Here is a 13,364-nt window from a genome sequence, read left to right on the forward strand (position 1 = left end):
CGAGACCCACCTAGGAGGGAGCCTTGCCGCCGCCTTCATGGGGAGCTGCGCGGGCCTTGCGGCGGCGCCCTCCGACAGCGGCGAAGGGAGGGAAGGGGTAGGGTTGACGCCGGGCGGCGGCTAGGGTTTGCTGCCGCCCGAGCCGCCCGTACGGGAGGGCGACGCGGGGGGCGAGCGCTCTATCTCTGCAAGAGACACACATTTATACTCGCCCTGTTCTTCAACGCTACTTCAGCAGTACTTTCCAGCGAACGAACATTGTTTTCCTCTCCCAACAAATCAGCATAAGTCAAATTTCAGCGAAACGAACATGGCACACTTGACCTGGACAGTTAGTGGAACCAAATATTACAGATTTGTAAGATGTTATTTTTTTTAGTCTGTCTACCCAACAACCATGTGTTTTATGCAGTTTCAACACATGAAATTTTTTACATCATAGAATTAAGATCTAACAACCTCCATTCTCCTTCTACATGCAGCCTTCTTCTATCTCTAGACAATCACAAAATCACAAATCTACAAATCACAAGAAACAATTTTTTTCTATGCAAGGACGAGAAGACAAATCGGCCTGCCTGCCGTCGTCACCACCGCCTCCGACAAGACTGCACCACCACCTGCCTCCGCCAAGACTGGGACAAGACTGCACCACCACCTGCCGCCGTCATCATCACCCTCGGCTGCATCACCGTCGTCTGCTCCGACAAGACACCACGCGCATACCTGACACGACCACGGTTGCAGATCTGACGGACGCGGACAAACCAACACAAGATCCGGTAGACTAAAATTCATGTGTTTTTTTTTGCTAAAACACACATATGTTGTATAGCATTTCTGTATTTTTTTTAATAAAAAAGCAATGTTTATCTCCGTAAAAAGAACACTTTTTTCAGGAACATATAGCACACTTGCGCTACAGACTACAGTATTGCACCGAAGCTCTGAATCTCTGAAACACGAAGAGGCTGCATACATGGGTGGTTACTCCTGCCCCCCTAGCAAGGCCAGCAACATGTCCCTGTAGCCGAAGGAGGTGTCTCCGGCGACGTCGAGGCTCACAGCGCTCCCGTACCTCGCCCTGTATTCCTCCTTGATCTGCTCCAAGTCGACCTCCGCCCGCGACACGATCACCCTCGTGAGCATGTCCTCGTACGTCCCCAGTCCCAAGATCGAGTACCTGATGACCTGCCCATCAGCAACACGCAGTCACGCACTGAACGTTAGCGCCACCACGGCAGCCATCTCGACGGTGGCGAAAGACGGTCGTGGTCTGTTCGCCGAGCCGGCGAGCCGCGCTCTGCTTCTCCGGACGACCTACCTCTGCAAAGTGCTTTTCCGGCGACGTCAAGCACAGGACGGCGCTCCTTAGCATCCCAGCGAGCTGCTTGCCACCGCCGCCACTGCCGCCGCAATGGCTGCTGCTGATATCCTGATCAATGGACGAACACGAATGGCGAACAGCTGAAGCCTGAAGGCATATGCACAAGAATGCATGCCTGAAGATCTGAACGTACCTCGACGGCGTCTGTTCCTTGGTCGTCCTTGTACTGTTGGAACGTCGCTCTGAGCTGAGGCTTGCTACGGGTGCTGATGATCCGGGCAACCTCGTCCCCGTGTAGGTGCTTCTCTCTGATGGCCTCTGACAGCTCAGCCGCCTCCAGCTTCGCGACGTCCATGTCGACATGCTCGCCGGCGTAGCGGTAGGAGCTCACAAGACGGAGCAACATCTGTAGTGTAGGTATAGCACAGGAGCAGTTAAGTCTGAACATGTCCGGCGTGCAGCAAAAGAGACGAGAGCTTGGACTGTAAGATTCCACATTTCCACGCACGATCTTTACGTACCTTCTTGAGAGGCTCTTGGAGCGCAGGGGAAGACGCGACGTCTTCCTCGACGGAGCAGCTGAACAGCTTGCGGTAGATCTTCCTGACGGCCATGAGGTGGTCCGGGGTGGAAGCGCACGACACCTCGACCAGCACCGAGACGTGGCTCTCGTCCTTCTTCTTCACCGCCTCGTGCACCAGGTTGGCGTCCCGTTCAGCCGGATCCATCGTCCACAGGATCATCGCTTTCTGAGTGAACAAAGGAAAATGGAAAACACACCAGAAGTTCAGAGTTCAGAGAACTCGATCTGCATGCCGTCGTCTGATGATGAGCTGGAGTACGACGAGAGACAGGCGATCGAGCTTCCTGTTCTTGGCATCCATCGCATCGCAGGAGGTTCTATACTACCTACCCAGAAATCGACGGAGAGGAGGCAATGGCGGGAGAGCTTGTAGCGGAAGCAGTTGAGGAGAGGCTCCCGGTAGAGGAAGGCGTAGGCGCGCCGGATCGCCGCCCGCTGCGCCGCCGTGCGCCGGCACAGGACCTCGATCAGAGCGGCCTTGTCCGCGCGCCATCCTGCAACAGTGCTCACCAACGACAGAGGCCGCTGCGTCAGTGCATCTGGCGACGCCGCGACGAAATGAAACCGGCAAGAAAGCTAGGTAACGGAAGATTAAAAGCTGATGTGGTGTCCATTGCTGGCTAACTGAAGAAGAAGATGCTGTGATTGCCTTGGAGCGCGTTCCTCAGGCTCTCGGCGTCCTCGGAGTCGGAGGCGGTCGGCGGAGGGTTCGGGACGGCGACGGTGGACATGCTGTCTGATCTGATCCCGGAGCGGCGATGCTGGTGGCGAAGGAAGATCGCCGATTTTATTTTTATAGGTGGATCGGATGAGACCAGAGCATTGCAACGACACAACGTTGCACTGGAAGAATTCAGAGCGAAACTGCGTGGTACAGATCATAAAGCACTTCAGCTTTGTAACTTTATTTATTTATTTGTTATTGGGAATCATCCGAAAGCTAACACTAACAAATGTCTTCAAAACGACTCATGACACGATTGGGTAATAAACGCACATGCATAAACTAACGTCGCCGGCCGGCGTTCTTGCCAGGAGAAGGAACACGAACGTCCTTCCTTACGCATTAAGTTTTCCGAGATGTGAGCATGGTTTCAGAGCTCATTAATTTGCAGCGCCATGCAGCCCATGCTTCAACGAATATATTGTGCAGTGTATTAATATTATTTGCACAACGCTTTAACAAAGTTGCATAAAGATGAACTCATATACATGTAGCACAATGGCACAAATGCATAGTATAATCTATGCACGATTACACATATACACACATCAGGACAGGATGTGCTACAGCCGTGCAATGCACACAAGCATCATCGAAGAGAGAGAGAGAGAGAGAGGAGTAATAGACAAGATAAAATAAAAGTATAAAGCAACCAGATGATACACAAACTTTTCTCGTCTGCCTTTTTCATTTTTTTTTATCTTGAACACTAGATAAACCTTTCGCATTTGCCCTTTCAATATGTTTCCCCCCCTGAAATTACCAAGGAACTCAATACACCAACCACATCGTCAGCGTCTCGGCGACACTGCCGACACATGAGATTTTTTTTATTTTTAACACATTTTTTAAACTATTTTTAAAACTGACACTGTTTATTTTTTTTTTCAAAACTACCACTATTGGACGTCTGTTTGCACGGCGCGGCAAATTCACGCTACCGCGCCATGCATGGAGGCGCGGCAGGGGGCAGTCAACGGCTGCGGCGACCGCTGATGTGGCAGGTCTGACGCGCCACCCGTCACGGCGCGGCGGGCCTGCCGTGCCACGCATCACGGCGCGGCAGCCCCTTATACCCGGCCTCGCTTCCCTTTCTCTCTCTCTGTCTCACTAGAGGAGCCGCCGCGCTGCGCCACGCACGCCCGCCGCGCCGCCACCATGCCGCGCCCCGCCCGGCCGCCCTGCGCCCGCCGTCGTGCCGCAACCACGCCGCGCCCACCCGGCGAGCCCACGGTCGCCACGCCCGACGCGCCCCGCCCAGCCGCCCTACGCCCGCCGCCGCGCCACCACCACGCCGCGCCCACCGCGGCCGCCACGCCCCGCCCAGCGCGCCCGCGCCCGACGCGCCCTGGCCGCCGCTCCCGCCAACCACGACCCCGGCCGCCGCACCCCCCGCCGCGCCCGTCGCCATGTGCCAGTCCTCCCTGACTCCATCTCCATCTCCCCCTGTCTCATTGCCTCCCTTACTGCCGTCGCCGCCCCTCCATCTCCCCACTACCGCGCGTCGCCCGTCCTCGTCGCCGCCCCTCCATCTCTCTGCACTGTCTCGAGCCGTGAAGGACATTGCTGCGCTGCCCATCATCGTCCTCTAGAAGGGGGGATTGCCGCCCTCCAGAAGTAGGCCGCTGCCGGCCGGCCATTGCCGTCGGCGGACATCTCCTTTCCATTGGTCGATTGTGGTGACCCATAATCTTTGTCGAGGTAATGTTCTTCTGCATCTCTGTCAATTTTTTTGCTAGGGTTAGGATTCAAATTTAGTTTGACTGGATAGAGATTTATACAATTAGTTAGCAAAGATATTTAGTGAAGTTAGTAAATATAAGTTATGTATAGTTTTGCAGTTAGCTAGATATGTATAGTTAGTAAAGTTACTTAGTATAGTAAGTATAGGTATTAATATTAGTGTGTTTAGTGTAGTTAGTTAGTATAGTTAGTTAGAATTGTTGGTATAGGTATTAATATTAGATTAGTTAGTATAGTTAGTTAGTATAGGTGTAGTCAGTTAGTTAGTACGCACGATGATTTCGATGACCTGATGAAGTTTCTAAAACGCTTTTGTAGATGGATTGGTGTGTTAGAGTTTTCTACGGAGGAAGTGTTAGGAGAGAAGATGGTATGTTTGAGGATATGGAAGAAGAATTGGAATGGTTTGATGAACCCCCTAGCTTCAACGACCTTTGTGTCTGTTTGAATACAAAGTTTGACGGTGATTTCACACTGAAGGGGAGGTTTGATACTGGAAAGACTAGGGCACACTATGTTCTGATGCCCTTACATGACCCTTCTCACTGGTCCCACTACAATACGATGCTCTAAGGTTCTAATGTGCCCATGACTGATGTGGTGGTGGAGAATGGGTACAGAATGCAAGGTGTTCTGGATGGCCCGTCCATTCATGGTGTTGGAGGCAATGAGCAAGAATTGGGGGTCGAAGGGGAAGCAACTCAGGGTAACATGGATTTGGACGGTCAGTTGACATAGGAGCAGTTTCATTCAAGTCAAGTAGGTTGTATAAGCAATGACTTCGATGTGAACGAGTTCGGTCTAGAAGAGGATGAGCGAGAGGAGGAGGACATGATTGGTGATGTAGTTAGCAGTGATTCGAACGATTCAAATGATGACCAGGGAGGTAGACATGCTATGCCCACACCAGTTGATGCCATGCTAGTACATGTTCCTGGTATGCCATTACCAGTACCAATTAGGGTTTTGCATGCTATCCAGGCTCAGGGTAGACTAGTCACAGATTTGCCAGCAAATGATACCTCCTATGATTCATGGGGTAGAATTAGCGAAGCGCAGCAGTATGTTCCACCACCACCTTACACAACGACTGAACTTGAGCAACTAAGGTCGATGAACGTACCTTTCAGGGGCGTTTCGAACTATAGGGATGTCAGCATGACAGATATGACAGCTTGTGACACCGGTCTCCAGATGTGTAGGAAATCATTATATCACCATGAGAAAGAAATCCTTAGTAAGGGGATGATATTCAATACAATGTCAGAGATGAAGCTCTTCCTTCAGGACTATGCTATGTATCACCATAGGCCGTACAACGTCACTCATTCGGACCAGGAGTTGATGTACCACGTGATATGCAAAAATGGTTATATGTGGAGGTTAAATGCACGAAAGAGACAGAGTGATGGCAAGTGGAGGATAAGTAAAGTGGTCGAACCCCACACTTGCCTAACAAATAGGGGGAAGGAAAATCATTAGTAGCTCACTGCACGTTACCTTACCCATCGTATATTGGGGCTCGTTGATAACAATAACGACATTTTGGTGTCTTTGTTACAACAGTCCATATCTGGATTCGTTAAGTATGATGTGAAGTACGGAAAGGCTTGGCGTGGTAAGTAAATTGCCCTAGCGATTCGTTGGGGTAGTTGGGAGGAAGCGTACAACAGGGTGCCCCGCATCTTATGTGCAATGCATTACTATAACCGTAGCTTGAAATGGTTTGTGGACACCGGAGGGATGTATTTTTGGGACCCATTGAGGCATGTCCTCTATCATGTGTTCTGGTCGTTATCGCAAATGGAACATGCATTCCAGTTTTGTCGGCCAGTCGTACTTGTTGATGGCACTTTCTTAACAGGAAAGTATAGGGGCACCTTGATGATGGTTGCTGCTGTCGATCCTAAGGACCAGATAGTACCCATAGCTTTTGCTTTGGCAGAGGGAGAGAACAATGAATCATGGTCATGGTTCATACGGCTTCTACATGTACAAGTGCTTGGCCCATTTCGCACAATATGTTTGATCTCGGACCATCACCTAGGGCTTCTTAATACTGCAGCTGAGCATATAGATGGGTTCCCGCCTCTAGTGCACAGATGGTGCATGAGACACTTTGCCGCTAATTTCTGGCAGCGTTAGAGAAAGGAGGTATGTGACTATAACAGAACCGACCAATTATACGAAATTAAGTAAGAAAATCATCCGCCAGAGCAGACGATTTAGCAAACTTAAGCCCGTATAACCCGGTAGTCCGTGAAATCACGAAGGATTTCAAACCAACTTACATACCAGCCAAGATCGTAATAAGTTTAGCGGTCACCATCACATATTACATAAAAGTTCGCATCATAGATACATCAGAGTTTAAACATAGTTATTACAAAACGAGTTCGAATAAAAGTAGCGGAAGCCATTTGTTCAAAACCACACACACTCACATGGAGTTCAAATACAGTGCCAGCTAATGATCATCTCCAACAAAAGCATCAGACGAGACGTAAGGAATGACCATGCCCATGGTCCTAAGCATCACCCATCGCAGGATAAAGGCAGTTGATACAGTAGCCGTAATACATCTGCCCATCTGCAACAAGTGGGAATAAAACCCTGAGTACGAGAAGGTACTCAGCTAGACTTACCCGACATAACCGGAAATAAGTGACACCAAGGATTATGAAGGGCTTTATAGTAGGGTAGCTGACTTATTTGCAAAAAGAAGCATTTTTAGCATTTCAAGAACCTTTCTAAAAACATTATTGCCAAGTTAATTATTTATAACCTGTCGACTAGATTTGCACCTATACTAGAGCAAACATGTGATTAAGCAGATAATGATAACCAATGATCATTAATCAACTTCCATAATGTCATATTCATTATAACTGTCCAAGTGTTCCATTAACATTACTATGATGAAGTAACTCAAGTCAAGTGCTCACTATCCAGGAGCGATGGCGATTCGAATCGATTCCTAACTAGCTGGTGATTTATTCTTTACATAAACCTCACTCACCCGCTAAAGTGAGGTATCGGCCACCGAGTCAACTATCCAGGAATCATGAGTTTGCCAGGAACCACATGTACCCGGGGGCCGACCGACTGCACTTTGGTCTTATCATCTCGCCCCCGTGTCCTACCACACCTGCTCCGGCACAGTGCGCTGCGGGCAATCTACTCGGTCCGAATAATCTCCCAGCTTTGCGGTCGAAAGGTACTTTATTCGGCCAGCTAAATGTAAGTCATGCGTTCAACATGACTCGAGGCCCAACAACGGTCGGTCCTTAATCGACACAGACGGAAAGCACTACAGTCCAAAACTCTATAAGTCTCCGTCCGGCCTCAACTTCATTTAACACTTAGTTATACCATGACTACATAGTTATCCAAGCAGGTCTAGGTAACCACCTATAGCTCGCAGGTGACAGGAAATCACCCGACTTCTACTGGTCTAAGCCAGCTAAGCATTGACTCGACCGCGGATACCAGGGTAACAAGGATATAGTGTAACAAAGGTAGGCAAGGTACAATGCAGCAACGGTTGCAAACAACTCCTGAACGTAATGCATCATTTAAAGTAAAGCATTTAATTAATAATTGCAAACCGGGGAGAAAATGCTCCGAGGCTTGCCTCTCTCGAAGGAGCTCGGGCGGTGATCGGGGCACTCCGGAAGTTCCTCAACGTCCTCCTCGTCGGCTTCGGTCACTTCCTGCGGCTGCACCTCGAGCTGCTCCTCGGGCTCCTCGGGTATGACGACTGGGTTCTCAGTTTGCGATCCTGTATGATGCATATACGTAAGTGCTTATGCAAAAAGTGCATCGGATGAAATGAATACAATGGATATGCTTGAATGCAAGGTAGTCAACATCATCCAAGAACATCTACTACAAGCACATGTCATCTACTGCATTCTCTTCTACTACTAATATGCTAAGTCAACGCATCTTATTAAATGCTTCAAAGATACACCAAAGCTTCACTAATTTCTGAATCACACATAAAGCAACACTTGATTAAAACCTAATTAATAATAGGTTTGAATAGTAACATATATTTTTATTGCTTAGAAAAATCTTAGAAAATTACCATAGCACAGTACTACCCTAAGTAGTCTACCATCAGATTTTCATGGTATTTGAATGAGTGGATTAGCCTACACAAAAATAACAAGCTATGGCATGATTATGAACATGAAAATACTTTGTACTGTGAAAAGTGTCAAACAACAGAGGAAATATTTTTCCTATGTTCTACACAGCAAATAATCACTGTACAAAAATTATCACATGCATGTTTTATACAAATTTTGCTCTCTAGCAAAAATAAAAAAATCAGCCATTAAAGGCACTTGAACTACACCTCATAATTTTTCTACAGTACATGCATGACACATATTTTTTCTAGGAAGTACATTACACAAGAAGAGTAACAAACTTGGAAATTATATTTTTCTGATACATATAGGATTTACTAACCATTTTACAAGATATCAGCAATATCAAGAATTAATTAAAGCTCTACAGAAAAGTATATCAAAAATGACATGCAATATTTTTATCATGTAGATCTGGTGACAAGGAACCTGGCAAAATTTGTTTCAATAGATTTGGAGCAAATTTGAGTATACAAACATTTTCCAAAGTATTTCTCTTTCCAAATAATAAAAGAAAACTGAAAACAAAATTTTCCTATTACTACTGGGCCGGCCCGTGGAAAACAACTGGCCCACGGCCACATTCGGCCCGCGCAGACCGAGCAAAGGGGAGGGCGGTGGCCTGGCTCGGGGCTTTGGCCCAAGCCAGCCTGGCCCAGCTCGGCCGGGCAAAGGCCATGCCACTACGGCTGGGCCCTGCGGGTCAGCGACCAAGAGCAGGGGAGACAGCACGCGACGGCGCGGCAATGGTCGAGCTCGCCGATGGTGGCTCCTCCGGCGAAACCGATGGCACCTACACGATCTACGCGACGAGCCGCGTCGAATGGTGCTACCGGCGAGACCTAAGACCTAGCGGAGGGGGCTCGTCGCCGGTGATGGCGGCACGGCAGCGCTCCGGCGCGAGACGTCAGCAACAACAAGCCACGACTGACTCAACCGAGCTCGGCATGAGCTACCGGGGGCCGCTACGGTGCTACCCAAGCAAGAATAGGGGGACGAGAAGCCTCGGTGGCAGTTGGCCGCGTAGAGCTCCAACTCCAACGAGACTCCATCATGGCGGGCGGTGGAGGAAACGGCCAATGTGCCCTTACCAAGACCCAATCGGTGCAGCCAAGGGGTGGAGGAGGTAGAGGAGGACACGGCGGAGCTACTAACCGGCTGGCAGTCACGTTTTTGTGGCGGCGAGAGAGCTAGGCTACGGAGGAGCTGCTCGACACGGCTGCGGCTGCTGCGGTCGCTGCGGAGACGAATGAAGGAGACGAAGGAAAAGAAAAATGGATGGGCGAGCGGTTCTGGCAGGCGCACGGGGGCATAAGGCGTGGCCAGCGGTGCCAGGACGGCCGCGGCGCGTGGCCTGCGTGGTCAGGCGATCGGCAACGCGCGGCATACACGCGGCGGTGATGTTCTGAAACGGTCGGCACTGTAGCTGCCGATTCAGCTAACCAACTGCGACTGACAGCGAGTTTTCACCGGCCATTAACTCCTAAACCGTTGATCATTAGCGAGAGAAATCAAAACGAAAGTTGTACACCTACATACCAGCTACAAAACTCATTTAGAGATCAAGGTCTAATTCGCAAAGGACAGAGAGTAAAATCAGGCCAAAGTCGAGTTCATGAAACTGAAAACTCAGTTTTTGTACTTAGAAAATTTCTAAGTGTTGAACCCAACCCAAATTCTGACTTGTGTGCCCTTTTTGAGCATGTTGTGCATGTTTTCATAACTTGGTTTCTAAACAAAGTTTGTTCCTTACAAAATTTGCTACAACTTTATTTTAGGTTGCTCAGACATGCATAGACTCTAAGTTGTACTTTTTAAACAGTCAAACCAAAGAGTTTAGGAGTCAAAACTAGTCAAACCATGACTCGATAACTCAATTAGGCAAAATGATCAACATGAACAGTGTTCCTAATGACCTTCTAAGTATAGCTAAGTTGTTTAAAAATATATTTAGCCATACCACACATTGGTCACATAAGAATTAAGCACTGATTGCACTGAAACAGTGAAAAACAATTGAAATGTTACTTTTGTTTCATAGCCATGTTTCACACGTTTCATGATCTTGTTGCATCGTACTAACTAACTATGTTCCACAAAAGTGAGTTGCACATGTTGCACTTGGGTGTTGCACACTACTCATTCCATAAAAACAACACTCATGAAATATACAATATGTTGAAATGTTTCGATAACATGTTTCATGTGTTATAAGCTCATGAATGGATGAATGATGCTCATGTTCATGAAATGCAAGTGCAATTATGCAAGCCTAACACCAGGGGTGTTACAGCCTTCCCCCCTTATAAAAATCTCATCTCGAGATTTGGGTTACGAACCATTTGTTATAAAAATCTTCATAAGCTTTTTGTAGACATTCTCCCGTTTCCCAAGTTGCATCTCCCTCATCATGATGATTCCACTGTATCTTGTATGTTTTCACCACACTATTCCGAGTAGCACGTTCTTTAGTGTCTAACACATGGACCGGTTGCTCACGATACACCAAATCTAATTTGAGTTGGATACCTCGAGGTTCTATTCTTTCCTTCGGAACACGCAAACATTTCTTGAGATGTGATACATGGAAAACCGAGAAGACGGTACTCATTGTCTCAGGTAACTCTAACTTATAAGCTACTGGACCTCTTTTTTCCAAGATCTTGTATGGTCCTACGAATCTAGCGGCAAGTTTTCTCCGGACTCCAAACCGTTTCTTCTTCATTGGCATGACCTTCAGGTAAACATAATCACTAACTTCAAACACAAGAGGTCTCCTTCTGTCTGCATAACTTTTCTGACGCGATTGGGCCGCCTTCATATTTTGTTGAATAATATGAACTTTCTTTTCGGCTTCTTCTACAAAGTCAATGCCATAATACCTTCTATCTCCAGGCTCGACCCAATTCAATGGTGTTCTACATTTTCTGCCATATAAAGCTTCGAATGGAGCCATCTTGATGCTTTCTTGATAACTATTATTATAAGAAAACTCAGCTAATGCTAACCATGACTCCCATGATCCCTTAGAAGACAATACACAGGCTCTTAACATATCCTCCAAAACAGCATTCACTCATTCAGTCTGACCATCTGTCTGAGGATGATAAGCGGTAGTACGAATCAAACTAGTTCCTAAGCCTTTGTGTAAATATTCCCAAAAGTGAGCCGTGAACTGGGGCCCTCTATCAGATACTATAGTCTTTGGTATACCATGCAACCTCACAATTTCTGCGATATACTTCTCGGCATATTGAGGTGGTCGATATTTTGTCTTGACAGGTAAGAAATGAGCGGTCTTAGTAAGATGGTCCACAATTACCCAAATCGAATCATGTCCCTTTTGAGTAGTGGGCAAACCCGAGATAAAATCCATACTTATATCATCCCACTTCCAACTAGGTATGGACAAAGGTTGCAACAAACCAGCAGGTTTCATATGAATGGCTTTCACTCTACAACATGTGTCACATCTGGCGACATATGATGTAACTTCTTTCTTCATTTTGGTCCACCAATAACGAGGTCTTAGTTCTTGATACATCTTACTACTTCCCGGATGGATAGATAGCTTAGAAAGGTGAGCCTCATCCATGAGTTTATTCCTAAGCTCTCGATCCTTGGGAACCACAAGACGGTCGTCAAACCACAACACGCCCTGTTCATCCACTTTAAAGTGCTGAGACGGCTTTTCTTTTATTTTCTCTTTGATGTGGAATATTCCCTTGTCGGTTTTCTGGCCTTCTATTATCTTACTCTCCAAAGAGCAACTAATCTGAATACTATGTAACACAGCAGGATGCATTAGATCGAACCCATCTTCAAGTAATGGCTGCACATTCAAGTAATGTGACTTCTGCTCAAGGCATCTGCCACTACATTGGCTTTTCCAGGATGATATTGCACATTCAAGTTGTAATCTTTGATCAATTCCAACCATCTGCGCTGTCTCATGTTCAGCTCTGGTTGGGTAAAGATGTACTTAAGACTCTTGTGATCTGTGAAAATATTGCACACATTACCAAGTAGATAATGTCTCCAAATTTTTAGGGCATGCACAACTGCAACAAGTTCGAGATCATGTGTTGGATAGTTGTCCTCGTGCTTTCTCAATTGACGTGAGGCATAAGCAATGACTCTCCTTTCTTGCATAAGAACACAGCCCAATCTAGTTTTTGATGCGTCGCAAAACACATCAAATGGTTTCTCAATGTCTGATTGTGCTAGAACAGGAGCAGTGGTCAACAGTTTCCGCAAAGTGTGGAAAGCTGTTTCACACTCCTATGTCCACACAAACTTGTGATCCTTCTATAGCAGACTTGTCATAGGCTTGGCAATCTTCGAGAAGTCTGGTATGAAACGACGGTAGTAACCGGCTAGTCCTAAGAAACTTCTAATCTCAGGAACTGTGGTCAGTGTCTTCCAATCCATAACCTCTTGCACCTTACTTGGATCGACTGAAACTCCATTTTCTGATAGAATGTGACCAAGGAAAGGAACTTTCTTCAACTAGAATTCGCATTTGCTAAACTTAGCATACAGTTGATGATCTCTAAGTCTGGTCAAGACAATTCTCAGATGCTCTTCATGATCCTTCTCGTTCTTGGAGTACACCAGAATGTCATCAATGAACACGACCACGAACTTATCCAATTCTGGCATGAAAACTGTATTCATAAAAAACATAAAGTATGCAGGAGCATTTGTCAAGCCAAAGGACATGACAAGATACTCATACAACCCGTATCTGGTGGAAAATGCAGTTTTCGGTATATCTTGTGGCCTAATCTTGATATGATGATAACCGGATCTCAAATCTATTTTTGAGAA

At 47.0% G+C, this 13,364-nt stretch overlaps 2 protein-coding genes across 2 annotated transcripts; both read right to left on the minus strand.

Annotated features, from left to right (window-relative positions):
* Positions 1-925: 925 nt before the first annotated feature.
* LOC136542741 (annexin D3-like) lies at positions 926-2,662 on the minus strand. Its single transcript, XM_066535317.1, has 6 exons — positions 2,560-2,662; positions 2,241-2,404; positions 1,849-2,076; positions 1,521-1,733; positions 1,325-1,435; positions 926-1,191 (listed from the first exon to the last, which is right to left on the minus strand). Exons 1-6 carry the CDS (start codon positions 2,639-2,641, stop codon positions 988-990), a joined length of 1,002 nt encoding a protein of 333 aa, XP_066391414.1. The 5' UTR covers positions 2,642-2,662; the 3' UTR covers positions 926-987.
* Positions 2,663-3,655: 993 nt separating this feature from the next.
* On the minus strand, positions 3,656-4,198 carry LOC136544642 (uncharacterized). The gene has a single exon (XM_066536730.1). It carries the CDS (start codon positions 4,196-4,198, stop codon positions 3,656-3,658), a length of 543 nt encoding a protein of 180 aa, XP_066392827.1.
* Between the last annotated feature and the right edge of the window lie 9,166 nt (positions 4,199-13,364).

This window comes from Miscanthus floridulus, chromosome 3 (assembly GCF_019320115.1).
Source record: "Miscanthus floridulus cultivar M001 chromosome 3, ASM1932011v1, whole genome shotgun sequence".
NCBI lineage: Eukaryota > Viridiplantae > Streptophyta > Magnoliopsida > Poales > Poaceae > Miscanthus > Miscanthus floridulus.

Bases quoted from the DNA above. Each gene is read 5' to 3' on its own strand.
- LOC136542741 (XM_066535317.1), bottom strand. From the start codon at position 2,641: ATGTCCACCGTCGCCGTCCCGAACCCTCCGCCGACCGCCTCCGACTCC. The intron at 2,405-2,559 runs GCAATCACAGCA...GCACTGTTGCAG, and splicing joins CCTGAGGAACGCGCTCCAAG to GATGGCGCGCGGACAAGGCC. The intron at 1,436-1,520 runs GTACGTTCAGAT...TCCATTGATCAG, and splicing joins AAGGAACAGACGCCGTCGAG to GATATCAGCAGCAGCCATTG.
- LOC136544642 (XM_066536730.1), bottom strand. From the start codon at position 4,198: ATGTCCTTCACGGCTCGAGACAGTGCAGAGAGATGGAGGGGCGGCGAC.